General features: G+C 43.8%; 10 protein-coding genes across 12 annotated transcripts; all 10 read left to right on the top strand.

Annotated features, from left to right (window-relative positions):
- Window positions 1–528: 528 nt before the first annotated feature.
- LSM04_001785 (Peptidase M8) lies at window positions 529–1,242 on the top strand (the record flags this gene model as incomplete). Its single annotated transcript, XM_067335096.1, has 1 exon — window positions 529–1,242. The coding sequence occupies one exon, from the start codon at window positions 529–531 to the stop codon at window positions 1,240–1,242; it is 714 nt and encodes a 237-aa protein (XP_067193859.1).
- A 6,038-nt stretch (window positions 1,243–7,280) lies between these two features.
- LSM04_000297 (uncharacterized protein) lies at window positions 7,281–8,135 on the top strand (the record flags this gene model as incomplete). The annotated part of the gene is made up of 1 exon (XM_067335095.1): window positions 7,281–8,135. The coding sequence occupies one exon, from the start codon at window positions 7,281–7,283 to the stop codon at window positions 8,133–8,135; it is 855 nt and encodes a 284-aa protein (XP_067193823.1).
- Window positions 8,136–8,490: 355 nt separating this feature from the next.
- Window positions 8,491–9,558, top strand: LSM04_004032 (uncharacterized protein; the record flags this gene model as incomplete). 2 transcript variants are annotated; one of them, XM_067335093.1, is made up of 2 exons in its annotated part: window positions 8,491–8,607; window positions 8,719–9,558. In XM_067335093.1, 2 exons carry the CDS (start codon window positions 8,491–8,493, stop codon window positions 9,556–9,558), a joined length of 957 nt encoding a protein of 318 aa, XP_067193894.1. The 2 variants fall into 2 exon arrangements, with proteins under 2 accessions (XP_067193894.1, XP_067193895.1); XM_067335094.1 differs by lacking the exon at window positions 8,491–8,607 and having other exon boundaries at window positions 8,854–9,558.
- A 72-nt stretch (window positions 9,559–9,630) lies between these two features.
- On the top strand, window positions 9,631–9,837 carry LSM04_006579 (uncharacterized protein; the record flags this gene model as incomplete). Its single annotated transcript, XM_067335092.1, has 1 exon — window positions 9,631–9,837. One exon carries the CDS (start codon window positions 9,631–9,633, stop codon window positions 9,835–9,837), a length of 207 nt encoding a protein of 68 aa, XP_067193948.1.
- A 644-nt stretch (window positions 9,838–10,481) lies between these two features.
- On the top strand, window positions 10,482–12,374 carry LSM04_007090 (ATPase; the record flags this gene model as incomplete). Its single annotated transcript, XM_067335091.1, has 1 exon — window positions 10,482–12,374. The coding sequence occupies one exon, from the start codon at window positions 10,482–10,484 to the stop codon at window positions 12,372–12,374; it is 1,893 nt and encodes a 630-aa protein (XP_067193958.1).
- Window positions 12,375–14,346: 1,972 nt separating this feature from the next.
- LSM04_007329 lies at window positions 14,347–15,890 on the top strand (the record flags this gene model as incomplete). 2 transcript variants are annotated; one of them, XM_067335089.1, is made up of 2 exons in its annotated part: window positions 14,347–14,449; window positions 14,854–15,890. In XM_067335089.1, 2 exons carry the CDS (start codon window positions 14,347–14,349, stop codon window positions 15,888–15,890), a joined length of 1,140 nt encoding a protein of 379 aa, XP_067193966.1. The 2 variants fall into 2 exon arrangements, with proteins under 2 accessions (XP_067193966.1, XP_067193967.1); XM_067335090.1 differs by lacking the exon at window positions 14,347–14,449 and having other exon boundaries at window positions 15,408–15,890.
- Window positions 15,891–16,689: 799 nt separating this feature from the next.
- Window positions 16,690–17,082, top strand: LSM04_005557 (Protein of unknown function DUF423; the record flags this gene model as incomplete). Its single annotated transcript, XM_067335088.1, has 1 exon — window positions 16,690–17,082. The coding sequence occupies one exon, from the start codon at window positions 16,690–16,692 to the stop codon at window positions 17,080–17,082; it is 393 nt and encodes a 130-aa protein (XP_067193922.1).
- A 641-nt stretch (window positions 17,083–17,723) lies between these two features.
- LSM04_007163 (uncharacterized protein) lies at window positions 17,724–18,095 on the top strand (the record flags this gene model as incomplete). The annotated part of the gene is made up of 1 exon (XM_067335087.1): window positions 17,724–18,095. One exon carries the CDS (start codon window positions 17,724–17,726, stop codon window positions 18,093–18,095), a length of 372 nt encoding a protein of 123 aa, XP_067193961.1.
- A 574-nt stretch (window positions 18,096–18,669) lies between these two features.
- LSM04_005972 (uncharacterized protein) lies at window positions 18,670–21,216 on the top strand (the record flags this gene model as incomplete). Its single annotated transcript, XM_067335086.1, has 1 exon — window positions 18,670–21,216. The coding sequence occupies one exon, from the start codon at window positions 18,670–18,672 to the stop codon at window positions 21,214–21,216; it is 2,547 nt and encodes an 848-aa protein (XP_067193934.1).
- Window positions 21,217–21,514: 298 nt separating this feature from the next.
- LSM04_007207 (uncharacterized protein) lies at window positions 21,515–23,311 on the top strand (the record flags this gene model as incomplete). Its single annotated transcript, XM_067335084.1, has 1 exon — window positions 21,515–23,311. One exon carries the CDS (start codon window positions 21,515–21,517, stop codon window positions 23,309–23,311), a length of 1,797 nt encoding a protein of 598 aa, XP_067193964.1.
- Between the last annotated feature and the right edge of the window lie 349 nt (window positions 23,312–23,660).

Below are 23,660 nucleotides of genomic sequence, written 5' to 3'. Positions count from 1 at the left end.
ACGCCATATTGCGAAAGGCGGCTGGAGTCATGCCTAATCCGTTTTTTTTTTTCTTTTCTTTACTTTGCTTGTAAAAACTAGAATGATAATCAGTTACACATACATCTAGTTCTAAGTATCGTTTCTTTATGGATGGAATCTGTATCTCGTTTGTTCGTTTATTTCTTTCTTTTCTTTTTAGTTCTTTCTTTACTTTAAAGGTGTTTTTCATTGGCATTATAATAAAGTCCGTTTTCAAATACCACCAGACACCTCTGCCTCAATTTTTTTTTTCCTTAATTGAAAAGGCAGGGGAGCAAAACCAACATCATATACATACGCGTATAAATATAAATACATATATATCATATGAGTTATATGCAGTATGTACTTGTCAGTTTCACACTTCTACTTGGATGTGTGATTGGTGGCTGTTTTGCCGAAAATGAAGCCACGCCGTTTTTTCTCCTTGGTAAAGCGATGAAAGAAAGTGTGTTGCCTATCGCAATTGTGCGGTAATTACCTGTTAAAGGTCAGACTGTATGGCAAATGTTAACAAATACTTCAAATAAATGGAGACCTATCCGCATTATGGCGTCCATTCTTGACTTGAATGATCCAACAAATTATTGTAATGAGTCTGGGGTGATTCGCCCTGGCCTTCGTGGGGATGATTTTATGTGTACTGATGATTCAATATTAACTTTTGAAAAAAGGAATTTAATCATACATGGTCTTATCCCTGAAGCTGTTCGACTACATACCTCACGTCTTCTTGTGGCATCAGTAAATGCAAATCTTCTTATTCCATTATTTAATTATCCTCTCTGCTCAAGCTTTACCGTTCCGCCAGATCATCGCAGTGTGGGTGTACGGAATGCCGATATGATCCTCTACACAGCGGCTAGACCAGCCCCTGGTGTAAATATTGCATGGGCGAAGAGTTGTGCCAAACTGAAGAATGGCCGCCCCGTGGCGGGTGTTATGAACTCCGCCCCACACCCCCTCTCCCTTAGTAGAATCTCCATCCGCATCACCGCCCATGAAATCGCCCACACCCTCGGCTTTAACTTACCCCAAATGGTCGCACTCCACATGGTCTCCATTCTCCCCCATGTGCGGGGAAAGCCGTTTGCCATGGTGGTGAACTCCACACTGACGCGGGAAAAAGGCGCGGGAGTTTTATGGCTGCCCGACGGCGGCGGGAATGGAGTTGGAGGACGAGGGCGGGGCGCACTGGAGGCGGCGGAATGCGAAGGATGAACTGATGGCGCCGATGGGAAGTACGGGGATGTACTACACCCCCATGACAATGACAACGTTTGAGGATATGAAGTTTTATAAAGGGAACACCTTGGAGATGCCGGCCACCTCAACGTGGTGCCAAGGTCCAGTACCCCGTATTGCCGGAGGAAGCCAAGAGCCAGCAATGTTTTTTCTTCTGGAAGACTCGCTGGCGCTTAAACTACGGCGTCGCACAGCGCCGGGACCAGCCTCGCCTTGCTGGGGCAGAACTGAATCCAAGAAGGTCCTGGGGCACTTGTCGACGTGCTGTCAGCAGTATCACCTGTACCAAGTTACTGCTGAGCGGTGATGTGGAGGAAAATCCCGGCCCTTCCCTGCGAGGTATGCAGTGGAACTCAGCTGGACTTACCCAGGCCAAGAGGCTTGCTCTCCACAAAACCCTCGTTGAGGAAAACGTGCCATTCGGCCTTCTAAGCGAGACGAAAATGTCTTGTGCGGAAGCGTCGAGTTTCACAATCGCTGGTTATCAACATCATGGAGCGTCCCGCCCCTCTAAAGGTGGCGGCGTTTCGATTCTGGTTCGTGAAGACCTGCCGGTGGAAGTAGGATCGTCTGTTGTGGCGAGCATTGGGTATACTCACGCAACGATCCACTTGACAGAAGGGCTGGCGCTCTCAGTGACGTCAGCATACTTCCCTGCAGGGAGATCATTTACAGCATCGCAACTGGACGCGCTCTTGACAACCAGCGGACCCCACCCCGTTGGTGCAGATGCTAACGCGCATGCGTTGGCCTGGAATCGCGCGATCCCACCTGATACACGTGGCGATGTTCTAGTGCAATGGTGCCTAGATAACGATTTCTTCATGCAGAACAATGGAGAAAGCACCCGCCACACTACACGTCACGGTCCGCGCCGGACGTGACACTATCCCGAGAGTGTCGCATAGAGTCTTGGACAGCCAATTTCTCTCCGGATAATGACCATTATATCACCCTCTTCGACGTAGTAGCAGTAGATGATGAACCACTGCGGTTCCCTCACCCCCGTGCCCCACTCTATGCATGGAAGAAGGCGAAATGGCCTCGTTTTAGACAGATGTCAAATGGTCAATGCCGAAAACTACCGACACAGAAGATGAGCGTTCACAAACGAGAACGTTTACTCGCCTCCGCGATCCGCATCGCAACAGCTGCAGCGGTCCCCCGCGGAGGACGATACACTGCCCCTTTTGGACTCCAGAACTCAGTGAGATCGAGTCGGAGATCCACCAATGCAAAGCCTCTATCTATAGAGACAGGTTGGCAACACACCCCAGAGAGATGCTGAGACAAGCCTCCCATAAAAGATGGAAATCCCTCTGCGGCAAGATGGCCGTAGCGGACGGCTGCCGTTGGAACATTGTAAAGGGGATTTACGCCCCACGCCCACTGAGCACCCCGGCGATAAAGATTAACAACACGGTGCCCACGGAAAATCAGAAGGCCAAGCACTTTATCCGTTTTTACTCCGCACGAGCCAGACGGCACCCACACTCCCACCCTCCGCCACCCATCCCAGTTGTTGGCGAGGAATTTGCACCCATTACAGAAGCGGAACTGGAACGGGCCCAGCGCCTTCTCCCGAAAGGAACGGCGGCTGGTCCGGATGGGATTTGCAGCGAGGCTCTCCAACATTTGGGACCCAGAGCGAAAGCAGAAACCCCATCACTTTTCAATGGGAGTCTCCGCACTGGTATTTTCCCAGCTGCTTGGAAAGTAGGTGTTATCGCGCCCCTCCCCAAACCAGGGAAGAAGGCAACAGACCTAGACTCGTTTAGACCAGTCACATTAACTAGCCGTATGTCCAAACTAATGGAAAGGATTATAGCAGCCCGTATTCGGGATGTTATTGAATCCAAGCTGACCCCACAACAATCCGGGTTCAGGCCTGGCCACTCCAGACCAGACCAATTACTACACCTGCGCGCAGCCCTCACGAGACCTTCATATGACTCGCGCAAAGGTGCCGTATTCGTCGATTACGCCAAGGCCTTCAATACTGCAGATCACGACCGCATTGTTAGTGCGATGCGAGAGATGGAGCTCCCACCCCACATCATCCGATGGCCAGCCCCATTTTTAAAAGGACGTCAGGCTAAAGTACGAGTCCAAGGAAAATCCTCACCGCCAATGCTATTCCACCGCGGCGTACCGCAAGGAACGGTTCTAGGCCCGCTTAAGTTTATTATAGCAATGAACACTCTAAGCAAAAGATTATCTCAAGTTCCTCTTCTGTGCCACGGCTTTTTTGCTGATGGCCCCACGCTAGCAACACGACATGAGAACAGAGACGCCATCAACAGTGTGCTACAAATCGGAATAAATGTGGTTGATGGATGGTCCAAGAGCCACTTCATGGAAGTAAACGCAGGCAAAACGAAATACACCCTCTTTGGATCATTGGACCCAAACCCCCTCTCCCTTGAACTACGCGGCACCCTGTCGGTCTAGAGAAAGCTCCAAAACTTCTCGGAATTACATTCCAACACCATCGCGGAGTGTACTTCCATGCAGTACAGACGAGGCAACGCATGAATTTTCGTTTGTTGCAGCTCGCTGTAATCTCCTCCACCGCATGGGGCCCAAAACGAGATGTTTTGCGCGCTTTTTATCTAGCCCTAGTTCAAGCCCAGAAGCCATATGGATTTGAGGTCTGGTACTGGGATGCTTCACCCACACGCCGCCAACAATTAGCAGCAGGCCAAAACAAAGCTTGTCGAACCATAGCAGGAATCCCATTTAGATGTCGCTCCGACGACGCACTACGAGAAGCCCGTCTTCTACCACTAGAAACGACAGCCGCGATACGGAGTCTAAAACACTTCTTACTATGCCAGGAAAGAGGTGGATCCCTGAAAGAAAGCGCTGATCAGGTTTACCAAATGAACCACCCAGTCCGAAACTTCTATGTACGTATAATGAAGACATACCCAACGCTCCATATAGAGCCACGCGAGTTGCCACTATTAACACCGACACTGCGTTTCGGTAAGCGCGCTCGCTTCTTCACGTCACTGGATAACGTCTCCGCTGAAGACCCTGAAGAACGCAAAAAGGAAGCAACTGAGCGTTGGATAGCCCGACATTTCCGCCGCATGGGAGAAACACCACCACCCCGTACACATTATGAAATTTGGACTGATGGCTCGGTATTCCTGGGTGTTAAATCCTGGGCAGCGGCGATGATTTACAAGGATGGTGAACTGCTTAGCACCACGCGCAGAGGAGCTGGCCCCCTAGCCTGCAGCTACACGGCCGAAACCATAGCACTATATGAAGGATTGCGGAAACTACTCACGATATTACCGGCAGAAAACCCAACACCCTGCAGAGTTTCCGTATTCTCAGATTCGCTGTCCCTACTGAAAGCGCTCCAGGCTGGCCCCCTAACTGTTACGGATCCTATGCTCCGTAAACTATGGAACCTGATCCTCCAAGTGCAACGTCGCAAAGCCCGCATTCGACTGCAATTTATTTTCGGCCATTGCGGAGTAGAGAAGAACGAAAAATGTGACGCTGAGGCCAAAAAAGCTGCGGAGCATACCCAGAGGGATGATGCCTGGATTCCCGATGTTATTGCCTACGCCAAACGCATACTCAAGGGGGAGGACACACCTCGTCCTTCTCATAGATGGCAAATCACAGGGAACTGGAACCCCACCAAAGACAACCCAGAACTAACACGAGAAGAAGAAACAGCACTTGCAAGATTCCGCACAGGAGTCTCGCATCGATATGGGTGGTTGCTGAGAAAAATCCAACCCCATATCCCCCTGGTTGTCGATGGTTCAATCCCCAAGAGGCAAACGACTCAGCCCCACCGAAGCCGCAAGCAACGCAGAGACACCACCCCATGAGCAAATCATCTGAGCCAGCAGCATGCACAGAGTGCGGAGCACAATACTCATGCAGGAACACTGCAGCGCCTCACATGGTTAACAGGCATGTTTTTAAGAAGGCCTATGCGCTTTGGAAACTCAAGTTCCCCATGCACCACCTCCGCCGGACATACCGCCCGAGCCACCGCCGCCCAGACCCCCATCTCCGGTAAATACGTTACCTCGCCAATCAGCACATGCAGAGGAAAAACATCCCTTTGCATGCAATTTATGTTGCCGAACCTTCCCCCAGAAAAACGGATTAACTCGCCACCTCAGGTGCATGCACAACGCAGAATGCCCTCCCACTGAAAGAAAGCGCCAAGAGCAGATGAACCAATACCAGAGGGATCGGCATTTCCATGTGACAAATGTGAGATGATAGCGCGCCCTAAAACAGGCCTCAAAGCCCACATTAGGGCACGCCATCCTGAGGACCCCAGCAAAGACGCACCCGGCACGCAGTTAATCCCACAGCCAGCATCGCTGCGCTGTGAATTCTGTCTAAGGGATTTCGGTAACATAGGAGCTCTATCGTGCCATAAAAAGCAAAAACACCCACCTGGAACTCCGATATTGCCGATTACGATAAAGGTAACCTTTCCCCGAAACAAAAAACGTCAGCGAGACTCGTCGCCACCGGAACGTGAGGACCACGGCAAGGTTCAGTGCGGTATGTGTAAAAAGTTCTACGCCAACATGCCTTCACTCGCCATTCACTGCAGAAATTTTCACCATGGCGAAGGCATGCCTGCCAAAGGGGCAACCAAATCCTCTCGAAGCAAGGGCGAGAACATAAGAGACCTTGCGGCCCTGATTTGCCCCACATGCAACAGACACTGCATGAGCAAACCAGGCCTCACACAACACCGCATGTCTCAACACGGGTATCAGCACATTCGCGCGCATACTAGCCAACGCACCGACTGCGAAGAAACAGCACTGCACCTCTTGAGTTACCCTGCCCTTCGCCCATTGCGAATGCAGCATGCTATAACAGATATCCCTCTCCAGAAACTGTGCTTTTCTAGAGAGTTAGCCCAGTTCCTTCTGGCAGTGGAGCGGAACTATGCGATACCGCAGACTTCGCGGTCCAGAACCCCTACGCCTCCTTCCCCACCCCTGTAAGGCCTCTACACCCCTGTAAGGCCAGCGACGAGCTCGATTATGGAATCCCTGAAAGGATTAGTCTTAAGAGACGCTTGTCGCGATCCCCAACAAGCAACAAGAAAACAGAGGAGATCATTGAGGCCCAATCATTAACTAAAAAACCAAAAATAACAAAAATTAATAACAAAAGGAGAGTGGCCGACGGGCTCTGGGAAAGGATGGTGGGAGTAGAGAATCTCTCGTAGACTGTTTACTGTTCATAGATTGGTTATAAAAATAAAATAAAAAACAAAACTTGAAAATAACAAAACTCAAACAATAAAAACCCAAAAATACCAAAATAAATATTACAAGAGCTTGAGGATCCCACAAAACGAAGGGATTTTTCTCTCAAACACCGCTCTTCATAGACAGCAACCTTGGTGCTCTACAGTGAGAAGCTGATAGCCGTACCGTTGGGGTAAACCCATAAAGACACGAGGAATAAAAAAAAACAGCGCAAATTTTGCCATGGCAGAATCTATGTGATGGGAGAATCAGTCCGGATGTGATTTACTTCTCAAGAAATGTTTAATTTATTATTATTATTATTATTATTATTATTATTATTATTATTATTATTGTTATCATTAAACTTCTTTCTTTCTTTATCTGTGTGTGTGTCTGCTTACCTGTGTTTGTACTATTATCCTTGTTATATGGTAAATGCCGTTGGACATGTGTCGTCTGTTGTGTTGCTAGATAATACACGGGGGGAGCATGTGTTATCTTTGTCTATCTTCTAGAAAGGAGAAAAGCCTATTATTTTTATTTATTTATTTATTTATTTATTTATTTATTTGCTTATTTATTTATTTATTTATTTATTATTTCTTCTATCGTTCTATCTCTTTTTCTTGTTCTTATTTTTTTTATTATTCATGATACTTTTTTTTCTTCGTATATTTCTCTTGTTTTCATAAATAATAATAATAAAACACAAACAAACACACACAACAAGAAGGAGTTAGATCGAATGATTGCGTAATGGATGATCTACGCCTCTCCGACACATTCCTCTGCGGTACGGAAGCAATAAATTGGATTCCCGCAGTTGCGATACTTCTCGAGACGACAGTTCGTATGAGTTCATTAGCAAAGACTGAGTTTTTTTTTTTTTTTGTGGCTGGAATAGATACGTTTATACGCGGTGTGGCTGTTGTAGAACATCGTCTAGTTGAGAGAGACACGCTTGTGGTGTTTCTTCTGCTTCTTCTTAGCGATAATAATAATAATAATAATAATAATAATAATAATAATAATAATAATAGTAGTAGTAGTAGTACTGTTGCTATTGTTGTTGCTGTTGGTGCTGGTGATAGTGTAGAAGGTATCCGAAATAATGATACGGATCTTTCTATTGAAATTGTGCGGGAGACACTGCACCGTGTGTGGTCCACAGAATATTCCTCCATTATACAATTTACTGATGATATTAGTAAAGATGATATTAAAAAATGTCTCACATGTCCTGTAGTAATGGAAGCACTCCTTCCCCCTTCACTTGGCCGTGTGGTTTATTGTCTTTCCAGTCAGTGTACTTTTTCAATTCCCTTCTCAACCCATACAATATTGACTCATCGTAAAAAGGGCAAAGGTGAGTGTGCAAACGTTATGAGTGGTCGTGGTATTGTTGTTATTCTTCACGAGGCTATTGTGTTTCTCTTACAAGCTGAGACAAGTGATGATGTATTTATCTCTACTCTCGTACTACACTGGAGTAAAGTGTATGGATATCAAGCTAGAAATTTCATGCAGAGAACCCAAGAAGAGTTTTACCTGGGAGTTATTATGGAAGGAAATGGAAACACAAAGTATAGTGGATTACTGCCGTATGAATGACTTTCCATACGAACGACTTCTAGAAGAGATTGTAATAGTTTGGAGTATGCCTTTCGTCACGCATACCGTACATCAACAGGAACACATTGTTGTGTTATTGGCGAAGAAGTTGCTGTTAGTGTTAACTCTGCTATGGAGAAAACTAAACCTTTCTAAAGTCGTAGAGAATGTATCTGCTCTTCTTCACTAGTTAAGGCTAATCCTCGTATTATGATGATGATCGATCAAGAGAAGGTGGAAACAGAAAAGAAGAAAAATGAAGAAGAAAAAGAAAGAGGACTGGATATATTGACAATTCGAGAAAATATAGAAAAGTTAACTAATAAGGATAATTTCAAGGAAGTGGAAGATTCATATGCTAAGTTTTGTTTCCATGCAACTATATCGAACATCTCATGTATTGCCGCTATTGGATCGTGTTGTCTATTCATCCTCTTCAACTCCTGATATGCTCGCTTCATATCCTATAAAAGTAGCAGAACTCTTTATTTCTACTTTTGCAGAAATCTTTCAAAATCATTTATTGCGTGAAAACATTTCTTTGTCTATACATCTCTACCTATTATGACAAAACGCAATTCAGGTTGAGTGTCATTTGCGGAGTTTCTCAACAAGTGTACTGAAAAAGTGGCGTGGTATATCTGTTGCCTCTGTGCTTCTTTTCTCTAATGGATGTAAACGGATTGATGATTCAATCTCTTCGCTCTTCCCTGCAGTGATGTCGCCTTTGTGCGGTGAGATTGTTGTTAAGATGATAAAAGATGCTTTTCACGTAATATGGGATAACGTTTGCCAACTACTTCCTCTACCATCAATGATTCTATCATTATTATTATCATCAGTCATAATAACAGAAAAGATAAGTTTTGGAAATGATGTTTTACCTCTAGTTTTGAAAGTATTAAGCACCACAACACATTTTCCATTTTTATTTTTACATCTCTACTATAAATTTGGCGAATATCTACAACATTCTGTGAACCTTAATAAAACTAATGTATCGAAACCGGATATGACTTCGTTACATCTTGTCACAGAGATCTATTATATTTCAATTTATCGATTAGCAAATGAAACTTATGGTCAATATCTGTTGGATGAGGAATCCTTTGAAAACTTCACATTGTTACTTGAATGGTTTAGAAATGCCATTTCGGCATCAAGTCCTTCATCCATAGATGATGTAAGTATAAATAGGGAACTCATAAAAGAAGTAATGCATCGATTACTTCTTGATAGAAGCCTCTCATCGCATCATCCATTATTATGCCTAAAGTCCATTCGGATTAAACACGCACCCACTTTACTCATAGATTACGTGACTTTGGGAGTTGATGATTTCTTATTTAAAACAAAAGATATATTTACTCAATCTAATTTTCCTCAGAAAAAGGAGGAGAGTTTTTGTATCGCCGATGGGTGAAATACCTTTTCTTTTTCCTTAACCACTCTATACAATGGTAAAAATAACAAGAATGTATGGAGTGAGTGTTACATGAATAATTTTCACGAAATTCATAATCGAGAAGCATCTACACAAACAGTTTATACATCTGCTCATGAAAAGGAAGTGTTGCGGACCTGTTTGCGTCTGCAATCACGTGTGAGATATCTTGAAAGTTTATGCAGTGAACAACAGAAAGGACAGAAACAGGAATATAATACGACTTCTTCACAGGGATTCATATCACCACCATCATAGTGTGATATTGTACCATTTACATATCTTAAGGCATATCGATCACATCTTGAGCATAGGGATGCAATGGAGCGTCAGATTGAGGAATTGAAGAAACTCGCTGATGTGCAGCGGGAGGAATTAGTTAACGCGCAGCGTGAGAACGCCATGATGAGGATAGCATTAAAAGATGCCACACAAAGGAACAATGTTTCTCAGTATCACCCCTGCATACCACATACACTGTCCTGTGTGATGAGGTGCGACGTTTTATGATTGGGCGAGAGGAGCATGAACGCGAGATAATTATGTTCTCATAGTCTAAAGAGAGAACAGTACTTCTGTGTTTACTTCTACGTTGGGTATCATAGAAAGATTTCTTATTCTTTATACTTTTCTTTCTTACTTTTATTTATTTCTTATTTATTCCTTTTATGACTCTGTTGTAGTAACATCTACAGTGCACAACAGTAGAATCATAGTTTTTTTTTTTTTGATTTCGTTGCTTTCCTATTTATATCAGATATCGCTCTTTCTATATATTTTTCTAATCCATGTTTCCTTCCCAACCTATTCCTAATTCTCTCTCTCTCTCTCTCTCTCTATATATATATATATATATATATATACGCATTAATCTATTTCTGGGTGGGGAGGGGGTCTCCCGAATGGAGTCTACGGTCGCCCCGCGGCGCCGCCCAACATCCCCCTTTGAGTTTGCAGAGGAACTTCTCTGCGGAATTGCCCTTCACTGGCCACACCGCCGTCAGCCCGCCTCCGTGCTGTTGTGTGGTCCATGCGGAAATGGAAAGAGTCACGTCGTGCGTAATGCCGTGCGGCGGGCCCGCAGTGTGGCATCTCGCCGCGTGTTTAGCATCACGCCGCATCTCGCAGGGTCACTAGCACGGCGGAAAGTAAATGGGAGTACGATGCTGCGGAAGGAAATTCGACACGGTATTGCCAATATATTAGTTGAACCAACAGATATGAGTGTAAGGGATAAAAATGAATTTGATCCTGAGGCTGTGGTCATTGTTATTTTAGACCATATGGAACTTTTCCTATCCGCTACCACAGATGTCAGTGGTTTTATGCATGAGGATAGAGCATTATCTGGCTATGCAGGAACAACTACACCACATCATCCTGCTCTCTTAGCTGACCTTTACGATATAATTCGTGGACGTGATTTATTTAAACAGGAAGAACTGCAGCAGATGCGTTTGAGTTGTGTACTCCTCGTTACACTGTTTAGTGGAAACTATGAAGAGGTTGATTCTTTCGCACGTGCCAAACTTTTTGATGCTCATGTGTCTCTAAAGACTCCAATAGAATATGAACGTCTTACTTTTCTGCAAGGTCAATCTGTTATCTCTACAGTATTATGCCGATCAATTGCTGCTCGCAGTGGTGGTGTCACGTACAGAGGTTTAACTGAAATTCTTAGACATGTAGAAGAAATTATACGTGAGAAATTGTCTGATAGTGAATACCTTGAGTTTTTATCAACAAATAATATTTTTAATACTCTAAATGAATTGGATCATAAGAAAATTGAGGATTTTGCTGCATCAATTTCCTTTCACACTATTCGTTCATTCAGTGGGAGTGGCTCTACTGCAGCACAGGAATACCGAGAAAGTTCTGGATATATTGATGTACAGGAAACTTACTGGTCTGATATAGCCGGACTTGAGAATGTCAAAAAGGCACTCGAACGACTTATTCTACAGCCACTAAAACATTATACTACTTATAGACGCTTTGGAGTTCGTCCCTCTACAGGTGTTCTACTCTCTGGACCTCCGGGAACAGGAAAAACGATGCTTGCGCGAGCAATGGCTACGGAACTAAAAGCATCTTTTATTTATATGGACCTCCCCCAATTGATTCATTCCGAAGTTGGTGAATCTGAGAGAAAGTTACGGGAGTTTTTTGATGTTGCCCGGGAGCGAAGCCCTTCAGTAATGTTTATTGACGAACTACAAGCCGCGTTCGGCAATCGGTACGATACAGAAGGGAGGTCAAATTCGACACATGATGCAAGACTCGTTTCACAGCTTCTTCATCTTCTTGATAAAGCTCACGAAGACGAAGATCACTTCACGCTCTTTGTAGGTGCAACAAATGTTAAGCACATGCTGGACGAAGCGTTACTACGTGCTGGACGCCTTGACACAATTGTTGAAGTTCCTCTTCCAGACGAGGCAGCAAGGCTCAGTTTAGTTCAGCGTGTCGTGTACGGAGAGTGGAATGCGTGGTTTCCTAAAACTACTAATGGTGTAGAAACTGAGATGGTGAGGCAGGCTTTGATTCAGGCTTTTGTAGAAGGTTCAGTTGGCTTTACTGGTGCAGAGATGCGCCACGCAATAAATGTTTTTGCTCTTCATTTTCTTCGCCTTATACAAGTAAAAAAAGAGGGACCTTGTAATGCACAAAATTTAACGGATCTCATGGGACCCCTACAGCAACTATTGGTAGATGCGAAATCGCATTGTATGAGTGAAGAGGCTCAGATAGCACTAACCCGTGCATTATCCAGAATCATGAATTCCACATAAGTTTTAAGATTTTATTTATTTTCTGACCACCTGACTTTGTTACTCTGTAGCTTGATAAAATGGTCTGAAGTAATATATATATATATATATATATATATGGTTCTTCCTTCGAATTACTGTAAATGGTTTTTCTATTGGTTGACATAATACACAAAGAGATTATTCTCTGCATTTATTTGTATATTGTTCTCTGTATTTTTCCTTCCTATTTTAAGAGGAACTTTCTCACTCAGACAAATATTGAAGAAAATGAAGAATCTACAAAACTCCTACGAAAGAAAGCGCTCAAAGGTGTGGCAACCGCTATACATCAAGCCACTACTTCTATTATTGCTACTTACGTGCTCAACAACTCTATGTCTTGCTTACAAAAACAGTATACACAATTACAATTTCGACCACGAGATACAGCAGAATGAAATGCCCTCTACTGGTGTTTTGCGGGAATTGCCCCGCAAGGGACAGAGTGGTCTGCAGGCGTACACCGTCGCCACACGAGAGGAGAAGGAGTGGGAGCTGATCCGCATTGTGGCGTCAAAGAAAGACTTGGAAGACCCATCAAAGTACTGTACTGCGGAGAAAAAGGAGATCATGGACTTTGAGGGCGACAATTCTGAATGTGTTTCTTCCCAAATCTTAACCAAGGAAAAGAAGAGCAGACTCATAGACCGTATTATTCCTGGTGCCATCAAACTGCACAGGGATCGTCTGCGCGTGATTCCCCAGGAAGGTAATCTAATCGTGCCTCAGTTTGAAGAAAACAGTTATTGCAAATATTTCACTGTACCGGATGAGCACCGCCGTGAGGGTGTTGCGAATGCTGACTTTGTGCTTTACGTGGCCGCTGGTACCGGGGACCCATTTGGTGTCACATGTGCCGCAGCAGAACCGTCAGGTCGTCCAATCGTTGGTGCCATGAATTTTCCCCCGTACTACATTATTGATCCCCGGTGGAGTGTCCGTATTGCTGCACACGAGATTGCGCACGCACTGGGATTCAACATGCCTTCGATGACAAAGAAGCATCTGTTGACCCAAGCCACTCTACGCGGTAAAAATCGCAAGTTGGTGAGTTCCAAGCTCACGAAGGAAATGGCGCAGAAACACTACGGTTGCAGTGATCTCAAGGGAATGGAACTAGAGGAAGATGAGAGTTATAACAGTGGAATACGTTCCCACTGGACGCGGCGTCACGCGAAGGACGAGTTAATGGCCCCGAGAGAAGAAGATGGGATGGGAATCTACTACACAGCATTAACAATGGCCTTGTTTGAGGATCTGGGGTACTATAAGGCGAACTGGGGAATGGAGGAGCCGATGAGCTGGGGAAAACAGCAAGGGTGCTCCTTCGTTAATGATGCATGCATGAACAATGGTGTCCCAGCATACCCTGAAATGTTTTGCAACACATCTACTATTCGCTGCACGTCGAACCGGTACGCTCTGGGACATTGTGAATCACTCGACGGCCCAGATCCAGATAATGAAATCGACTTCTGTCCCGTTGTCATTGGAAGCAGTGAATTGGACGCAGGGGATGAGGTCGAAGTTACCAGTTTCTGTACGTTTGGTGATGCGAGCCCATTCACTGCGTCCCTGATGGGCCCTGATTCGTGGTGCTTGGACGCTGAAGGACTCCAGATGCAAGAAAGCAGCGATAGGGTTGCGAACGTGCCCAGTGTGTGTGCGCGTGTACAGTGCGGCAGAGATGGGAAAGTGAGGGTGCAGTACAAGGGTAACGACAAGTGGCATTCCTGTCCCGAAGGGACCTCAATAGATGTACAATCCTCTGTGTTTCAAGGCGGTGGCAAGATCAAGTGCCCCAAGTACGATGAGGTGTGCACCATCGCACCTGATGGCAGAAGCCGATTGGCCATGGGTGTTGAACCTGAAAGCGCATGCATGGGTGCTGCTCTCTCTGCTCTTGTGCTTCTCGCCATGGCCTTCACTCTGATGGGTCTTCCGTGAAACAATGCTGCAGGCACAACAGGAGACACCAACGCGGCAGTCAAGATCCCATGGAGACTCTTTCGGCAGCGGTGAGGACAAGCAAGCTGTCCGTGGGACGTCTGATCGTACAAACCAATTTCTCTTTGCATTATTCTGAGAGACCAGGCAGAGGGTCATGATTCTATTCATGGTATCTTCTGTTTTATAAAATAATATTTGCAGGCTGCACCTTTGTGCTGCATTTCACTTTTTAATACATTGGGAAACAGTTTTTTGCATTTTATTTGCTGAAAGCATGGGAACGCGTTTTTTCGTTCCATCGAAATTTGGGCTACATTGCTTTCTTGGGTTTCGCTTTCACTTCAGTTCTTTGTAATAGGGCTCATTTCTCTGTGTGAAGGTAAAAGGGGTCCATGTGATTCCTCACTTTTCACCCTCTCTCTCTGTCTCTGTGTCTGTCTCCCACTCTCCTTCTTTGCTCCTTGTTTATTTCTCCACTGTAGACAGCCTTCGTATATGACACAGCAAGCTTACAAATTGAGTGCCCGCACACCCGCCACCGTGCGCCGGCCACTCTCCGTGATGCCGCTGCTTCTCCTGCTGTTGTTTATGTGCTGCGCCAGTGTGTGTGTGGCATGGGATGACGGCGTTCAGCGCTGCATGTTCGAGGAGATGATCAACAAGAGCGGCGTGCAGTCGACTGGTGTTGTGCGGGAATTGCCCCTCAAGGGACAGAGTGGTCTGCAGGCGTACATCGTCGCTGAGGATTCCTGGGCGCCAATCCGCATTGAAGTCTTCGCAAAGGATTTGGAAGACCCCTTGAAGTACTGCACTGAAGTGGGACAGCACCGACCTAGCTTTATCAACCGCAACATCCTTTGTGGTGCTGACAACATATTGACAACTTCAAAAAAGGAGATATTGTTGAAGCATATTATTCCCGGGGCAATCAAACTTCATGCTGAGCGACTCTCTGTGCTGCCCATTACTGGCGTCATTCACGTACCAAAGTTTACAACAGGGATCTGCTTCCCCTTTACCATTCCTTCTGAACACCATACGACTGGTATAAGTGGCGCCGACATGGTTCTCTACGTTGCTGCTGGGCCGTCGGGTGGTGCGGCAGCGTGGGCAGGACCGTGCGCCAGGCTGGAGAATAGACGTCCGTTTATTGGTGCAATGAATTATGATCCCATGTTCATAGACGCTACAGACATGCGTGTTCGTATTGGTGCGCACGAGATTGCACACGCTCTTGGGTTCAGCTTCACGGATATGAGCATGCGCAACATTATCCGCGATGTCTCCAAGGTGCGTGGGAAGGTGTATGCGACTATGGTAACGTCTCCGCGAACACGACAGATGGCGAGAAGGCATTATGGATGTCCCAGCGCTAAGGGAATGGAGCTGGAGGATGAGGATCAGCGCCATACATCCTTGTCTCACTGGGAGCGCCGCAACTCTAAGGACGAGTTGATGTTTGGTTTGGGTGGTAAACTGGGTAGTCGCTTGAGTTCTCTGCCGAAACCGCTTCTATTCCAGTCAGTATTACTCTTACTACAATGACATTTGATCTTCCAAGGTGTTGTAGGAATATTTGTTTCTCAGTTCCTGTGAACTGCGTCCCCTGCGGACTACTAATGGCGTCGGATTTATCTCTGTTTGGGGGGTTGCACTCAACAATAAATGAACCACATGATTTCTTTTGGCAAATTGATGGTACTAGACACTAAATTTGTTTCAGATGGGACTGTGTCTAAGCGGGCTGTCGGTGGTGGGGCATTCCGTTGCATACCCCTTTGTTGTTGTTTTTTTAATGGCATGGTAAAAGAAAAAAAGGAGGAGAGTAATCGCCTTAAAGATAGCTCGGTGTGTATTCATGTTGTCTGGGTTTTCTTAGCACTGGGAAACCATATCCATCACAGAAGGACGTTCGGCATTACTTTACTGGGGCTGCCCTCCCCACCACCACGACAATTCCTGTATCGGTGTCAGGCGACGTCAGAGCTTTTAGGCCCTAGGAGTTACCCAGAAAAGTAACATTACCTGTTTTCGACTTCTCAGATAATACGAGGTTCAATGGATATTTTTTTTTTACCACCTTTCGATTATGAAATCTTGCTGAAGGTGTGAGCATTCGTAAAGGGTACATATTATTTTTAAAAAATTAGTATGGGTTATTTGGGGGTTTTCTCCATAACATTGGTGTGTTGTTTTTCTTTTCCTTGAACAAACTCCTGTACTATACTCTGGTATTGTAGTAAGTTACCCTACGACATTATTATAGTTTTTTTTTCCTTTCTCTTTTGCCTAAAAAGAAAGGAGATTAATCACGTTGCACCTATATTCTTGTACGATCAACTCCATGCCGACTACAAAGAACCCTGCGTTGACTGCTGCTGCTTCTTCTGGTTTTATTGGCGTTGTCGCCGGAGCTTTTGGTGCACATTTTCTTCGTGATCGTCTTACCCCTGTTCGGCTCTCTGCGTGGACAACTGCAGTGAAGTTCAATCTTATTCATTCAGCGGTGCAGCTTGCTGTAATTGCTCTGTTAAAATGTGAAGAACCGCACAGCTCTGCAGCAAAATATCTTAGCCGCGCATCTCAACTGTTCCTTACTGGGACTGTGCTCTTTTCCGGCTCTATCTACGCTCTGTGTCTTGGTGCACCATCCAAGGTGGTGGGTCCCTTGACCCCCGTTGGTGGTGTAACGCTGATGTTGGGATGGATTTCTGCAGCGCTTGCAGGCCTTTGTTGAATACATTGGACGCCGAAATTCCCCTATCAACTGTTAAGAAAATTAGATATCTGTCGTTCTAAGGGGCAAAAGGTTTTTTTCTGTGGTATTCTCAGAGGTAGTTTGAGATATATTTTGGCGTAGTTTTTCTTGTTCTTGTTGTTGTTGTTGTTTTTGTTTGTAGAAATTTGCTTCATGCACCCGTGGTGCTCTGAAGCTTGGTAAAGGGGTACCAATTCTTTCTCTGCATTTTTCGCTTTTTTAAAGTCCATATTGATTTGATTTCGTTATTAAATTGTACGTGGTAAGTATTGGACGAGGATTCCTTTGTACGATATATATATATATATATATATATATATATATATTGGAAGTTTTAATAAATTTTTTTTCTTCACTTTCTTTCCTCACTGTGCTCTCTATCTGCAGTTGTGATTTCTCCTGTGCAACACGTTATTTTTTTTCTTTGGTTTTTTCTACTTCTTTCTTCATACTACTTGTAATACAACAACCCCTCCCCCAAATACACCCGTACATTCTAGAGTGATCTGTACACAAGCTAGAAGGACTGTGGGACGTAGACAACCGTAATTGAACCCCAAATACAAAGGCACACAGAGATAAACGCACATCGAGGTGCATATATATATATATTCTGGTAGATGCCGCCAAAAACAGTGACGGCAGACATGGACCCCATGCTGCAGGAGACATACCTCCAGGACGATGCAAAAGACTTTATACCCTCCTCTCAAGCGCTGGATCAGTTTGAGGCGCGTCTCCTCAGCGGTCAGCCCACCCACAGTAATCCCAATTCACGGCGGCAGGTCCTCCCCACACGGGGACTCTCCGCCGCAAACCGCAGCAGCCATCAATTGCAACACCAACAGGGACAACAGCAAGTGAGAGTCTCTAGGGCCTCTAACCCGTCCTCGCAGGAAAACTGCAGTTTAAGTCCTGAGGCCCAGGAAAGATTGGATGATATTGAGGCAGTCCGGTCTCTGGGAAACGACGGTGATGGGGATGATGATTGATTTTATGTTTTTTTTTCTTTATTCTCACCCTTATAGGTCTGAGTATTTGTCCTGCTTTTTTTTATTATTATTATTCCTCCTAGACACGTACGACAATTTTGTGTCTCGTTTATTGGAGAGTCAGGCAAAAGGTTAGGTCTTTTAGGAATGGGGTATATTTTCCTACTCTTCCTTTGACCCTTCTGACTTTGCTTGATTTTACTACTTTTTTTTCTATGTGTAGACTACTGGAGAACTAAAACAATAAGAAACCTATCAGAATATTGGAAAAGGAAACGAAGATTCTGATATTTTCTCAATTATCCACAATACGGGGGGTTTTCTTGATTTTTTATTTTCTGTTTATGATGTTCTTGTTGTTTACTCTCTTTTACGTTTTTTTTTTTCTTTTGTTATTTTCTGCTTTTTGTTTTACACCGCTCTTTTTTTTTTGTTACTAGAGCAGGTCACAACTTTATTTTAAAACTTCACGAATAGTCCTCATATTTTAATATTCCTATTGTACTCGTTTATTCTGAGGGGGAGAGAGAGTTGGGGTGTGTGTGTGTGTGTTTTCTTCTCTTGCTTTCCTCCAATGGAAATGACACAACCTCCATCTCACCTTACGTCGCATGCGAATGCGTTGCTCGCGACTCGTCTTGATCTCTTGGAAGTGCTCTGCAAAGAAAAGGCGGTTTTATTGGCGTTGGAAGAAGAACGACACAAACTTTTCCTGTACACCTACAATGCACGGCTTACTGCATTTTTGCTAGAGAACGAAAAGCTATTCCAGCAACTCTGTCTCAAAAAATTTGATCTCTTCAATGAGTTTAACCCTAAACATCATGTAATTCACAAACACCTATCTCATGAGAAGAGAGGTCCTGATAGAAAAAATGTAGTAGCACATTTGGAGATATCTTCACCTCTACTACATCTGGATCCCAGCAAAAACGAAATTAATGACAGTTCTCAACAATCCACTAAAGCTGGAATTGATGTCCTTGTAATTCCATTGAACTCTGAATTTGAAATTGAGTGCTCCCTTGTTCTTAATGATGATGATAGTCATGATAATGTATGGAAGGAGCAGCAAAGACTATATTTGGAAAGTATTCACCGAATACCGTTTATTTTAACCTACATCTCTGGTGATGCAACTTTATCTGATGAGTGTAACACCCTTGCGTATGCCCAATGTCGAAGGAAAGCGGGTCGTGGTATACAAATTGTGCGTTTTTCTCATATTTCACTTCATCTTGCAAAAGCAAGTTCTCAACATGTTCTTCTTGTCACTCATCCTCGCACAAAGTATTGTGTTATTCAACCCTTGGAAGTCCCTGTCCTAACTCTGGCACCACCAGTTATCGCCGTTGAGGAGACAAAGTATGTTGATGTAGAGCTTAAGAGTAGTGAAATGCATCCTCAAATAAGTGATATGGAGTTACATGTACGAGTCTCTATAAAAACAGATGATAATATTTCACGTGTGGTACTTACCTGTCATGAGCAGCACCGAAATGGACAGAAATACTATGTTGGAATATCGGAGATACGAGATGAAGAGTGTGAAGAATATCGCGTTGGAAATGGTCACTGGTGTTTTCATCGTCATATGCCGATGAGAGCAAGTGGCGCTCTTGACTCAGGTGGGCTAATGGTGCTTCTGGTGGAGGTATCCCTGACATCTATGCAACATCACGTATTTAAAGAATCGTTTCAAATTACAGCTGCAACAAGAAAAAGAAGAAGTAGTTTCCAGAGTCAAGCTTGTTTTTCTGCTCGTGACCCGCCATTAACGAATACCGGTGAGAAAGATCACCTTGAAAGTTCTCGTGTTAAAAGAGTTACGATATCAAACGATTCAGAGAAGCATGTAGATCCTAATAATCAAGGAGACAGAATGGCAAAGAATACATCATCTACCTCAGACTTCAATGATCCTCATTACTCTTATGGAAGAAGTGAAAATAATATACAATCTTCTACTGGAAAGACAAATGATGGAGAAGGGAATATTTCATTGAGTTCATTTGTCCTTGATGATTATGGACAACTTGCTGTTACTTGCAGAAATGGTAATTCCGCTTCTCTCAAAATACCACATCTTGTTTGGTTTACACATTCTACGGACAATACTATAAGCAGTGATACTCATGTTCCAATTAAAGGATTGAATGAGAGAATGCTTCAAGTAACAGCTAACACTTGCAGTTCTGGTTCTCATCTAGGAGATTCAGAATGGACATTGGAGTATTCTTGTGATACATCTCGAAAGTGGCTGTTGCAGAACCCACGTGGTGGTTCTATCGTACTTTCACCAAATAAAAGTCAAACTCTTTCTGTTGAGTCATGTTGTTTTTGTGGTTTTTTTCCACCTTCATTAAATTCACCTGCTAAAGATGATCAACTCGTAGAACAACTTTTCGTTGAAAGTTTGCAATATCTTGTGCAACGGTGGACTTCCGGTACGATTGTATCTATGGATTCTAAGGGTGGATCTCGCGTGCTTGTTAATGACGGTGTTGCCATTTGTCTGTGGGAACCAGGAGATGATGAAGATACAAATCTTCTCGTGATTGCACATCGTGGATCCCGATTTTCTGTATACTCCTTAAATACTCAGGAAATAGTTTTACACTCTAATCTGCAATCGACTGTTAACCTCAGCGATAATTCCAATGTACAGGAGTATCGTGGTATCACCTCTGTGCTTGGTGGGGGTTCCGTGGTTTTGTGGAGTTTCATGACAGTTGAATTACTTTCACATGCACCAACGTGGAAACGGCAAGTTCTTTACAAAGTGGAATTGAAAGATACTTATATCATGACACTCTGCTCCGCGCAAAATGCATCAATGGTTTTATTTCTTCTTTTATCCAGTGGTACTATACTGGGTCTTTCACTGGATGGTAACACGCAACAAATGGGGCATTTACCTTCCCATGACTCTCTTGCCCCACCGTCTTTATCATCATCATCATGTTTGTTGGGCGTTTTGACTACATCGCAGTTGAGACGAGTCTCTAAACTTACAATGCGACACGTGAAGTTAAATGAACAGCTTGCTATTTGCGTCTGTGGACTTTCAGAGGGCCATATTTTACTACGTACCTATATATCTTTAAAAAGTATTCAGTAAACAAAGGGTTAAGTAAAAGGGTAACAAAAGAAAAAAAGAAATCATGGAAGAGAGTGGGTGAAATCAGAATTTGCTTGAGTACATATGCTGATTTGTTTTTGGGTTGGGGAATTCTTTATTTTTCGCTTTTCTTTATATATATTTTGCTTTCATTCGTAATGTGTTTATAGATGAATGTGTCTGTATGATGGGTTTTATTTCTTCCAATCATTTTTTCGTTTGTTCTTCTTTTTTTCGTATTATTGAATTACTGGTCTGGCAGTTCTTTTGCCTACAGTCTTCACATGCGCAGAAGAAAATGGACGATATTAGTTCAGTAGTGAAGAACTACTACGCGGTAATTGGACAAAAGGATGATGATATTTTCGAACTCTACAGAGACAATAAACGTCTTAAACAGCAACTGAGTGAGTTGCGTATAGGTGAGGAAGAACGGGAAACAGAACGACGTACATTAAAATTACTTGTTGTAGCGCTTCAAACGGAAGTTCGTGAGAAACAAGCGTTAATTGAAGCCCATCAATCAGAGAGTGCAGCTTTTCGTACAGCCATCAGTCATGCACGTGAGGTTCTGCATATGCCATCAGAGTTAGATCACACCCCTGAGGATGTTATAAATGCTTGTATGGATATCTATACAGAGTGTTCTGATCTCCGTGGGCGTCAAAAGGAATTTGGTAGAGTTATAAATAACGCCTATTCGGTTATGTTTCGTATTTTATTAGAGGAAGAAGAACAGAGACGAAGTGCTATAATTGATGCCTGTAGCAGTGCCCACATTGCATTCCTTCAAGTCTCTCAATATACCAAGGATGTTATTCTTGAAAAACAGCAGATGCGTGAAAAAAATGAAGAAGCTGAATGTAAAAGATGTTATGAGGCGGAATTATTAGCGAAGCGAGTGCAAGTGGAACTCCGACAACATGAACGTATTATAGAAGATTGGCGAGAAAAGATAACACACACTAACAGTCGTGTAGTGCAATTAGAAGAACAAGTATGTTTTGAACAGGCAGAGAAAGAATTACTGTTAGAGGCAGCGTGTAGTCGTTTAGATTTAATGGTAGAGAAGTGTTCAGATGTAGAGCGTATGCTGTTAATGGTATTTAGAACCCTATTACGGTGTACCAGAGTACTTCAAAACGTAAATACAGAAAAATTTTATTTACAAGAAAAGACAGAAAAACTACAACGTAACCTTAGTCATGTGAGGAGTCAACTTCGGTTAAATCAACATCCATCTGGTGGTATACATAATATGATCGCCAAGGATGACTCCGCACAGGGTGGAGTCTCCATTGGTTTAGATCAACATGAGGCTTTTCGTGTACTGCAAAAAGAGCATGATGCCCTTAAGATGGAATGGCGAAAGTGCATAGAGCGGGAGCGTACATTACGGCAACAAACAACAACGAAGATAAAAAAACTGAAAACAGAGTGGGAGGCGTGTAGAGCGACTGCGGCGGAGTCCCAACGTCGTTGTTCGTTACTGGATGAAGCACTGCAGCGTACACGGCTGGAGGTGAATCAACTCATGCGCCAAGTAAAGCAACAGTATGAATTACAACAGGCGCTTTCTAGAGAGGTGGAACGTGATGCTGTCTGTATTCGAACGCTTGAGGGTTGTAAACGTACACTTGAGGAGGAAAAGACGGTACTTACAACTCGTTTAGATAAACTCCAGGAATTACATAATGCGCAAATGCAACAACAACAGCAAGATATAAAAGAGAAGGAAGAGATGTGGCTCTCGGCTGAACGTGCCGCATATGAACAGATCTCGTCTCTTGAACAGCAGCTGAATTCGGAAAAGGCGGGATTTATACATGAGTTGCAGGAATGGACACAAGCATTGGATGATATGCGTGGTAAACTTGCAGCTGCTGAGAATGAGCGTGATCGCGAAAAGATGTTGCGTGGAATGCTACAGGAACAGTGTCGAGATGAGGAACATCTACTAAAGAATCTTATGACAAAGGAACACACATCTACAATTGAGGCTTTACAGGCTAAAGTTGAGGTACTTGAATCTGCGTGTAAACGTAGTGCAGCAGTGATTGCAGAACTCCGTGAGACTAAACATCGAAATAAATAAAATAAGAGATGATCTTTCATCATTGACACAAACGTATATACGTATATATATATATATATATATATATATATATGTCTTGTTTATTGTACAATAATTGCTCTTATCCCTTAAGGGAGATAGGGAAAGATAGAGGAGGAAGGAGAGAGGAGGGTATTCTTGTGAGACATTTCTTCATTGATGCACTTGCTTCATTTCCGATTGTTTTTTGTTTACAGGTACTATCTCTTATCCCGTTCTATTTAAGTTAATTTCCTATTTTTCTCCCAATTTTTTTTGTTTTACTACAAGAATGAAAGTTCCCCTATTTGTGAATGGGTTGAAAATGCCCTGACCCGAGTCTTGTGATTTC

Source organism: Trypanosoma melophagium, assembly GCF_022059095.1.
Source record: "Trypanosoma melophagium isolate St. Kilda chromosome Unknown ctg14segment1, whole genome shotgun sequence".
Classification (NCBI taxonomy): Eukaryota; Euglenozoa; class Kinetoplastea; order Trypanosomatida; family Trypanosomatidae; genus Trypanosoma; species Trypanosoma melophagium.
The sequence above is the reverse complement of the archived record's forward strand: the minus strand, read 5'-3'. Positions and strand labels throughout refer to the sequence as shown.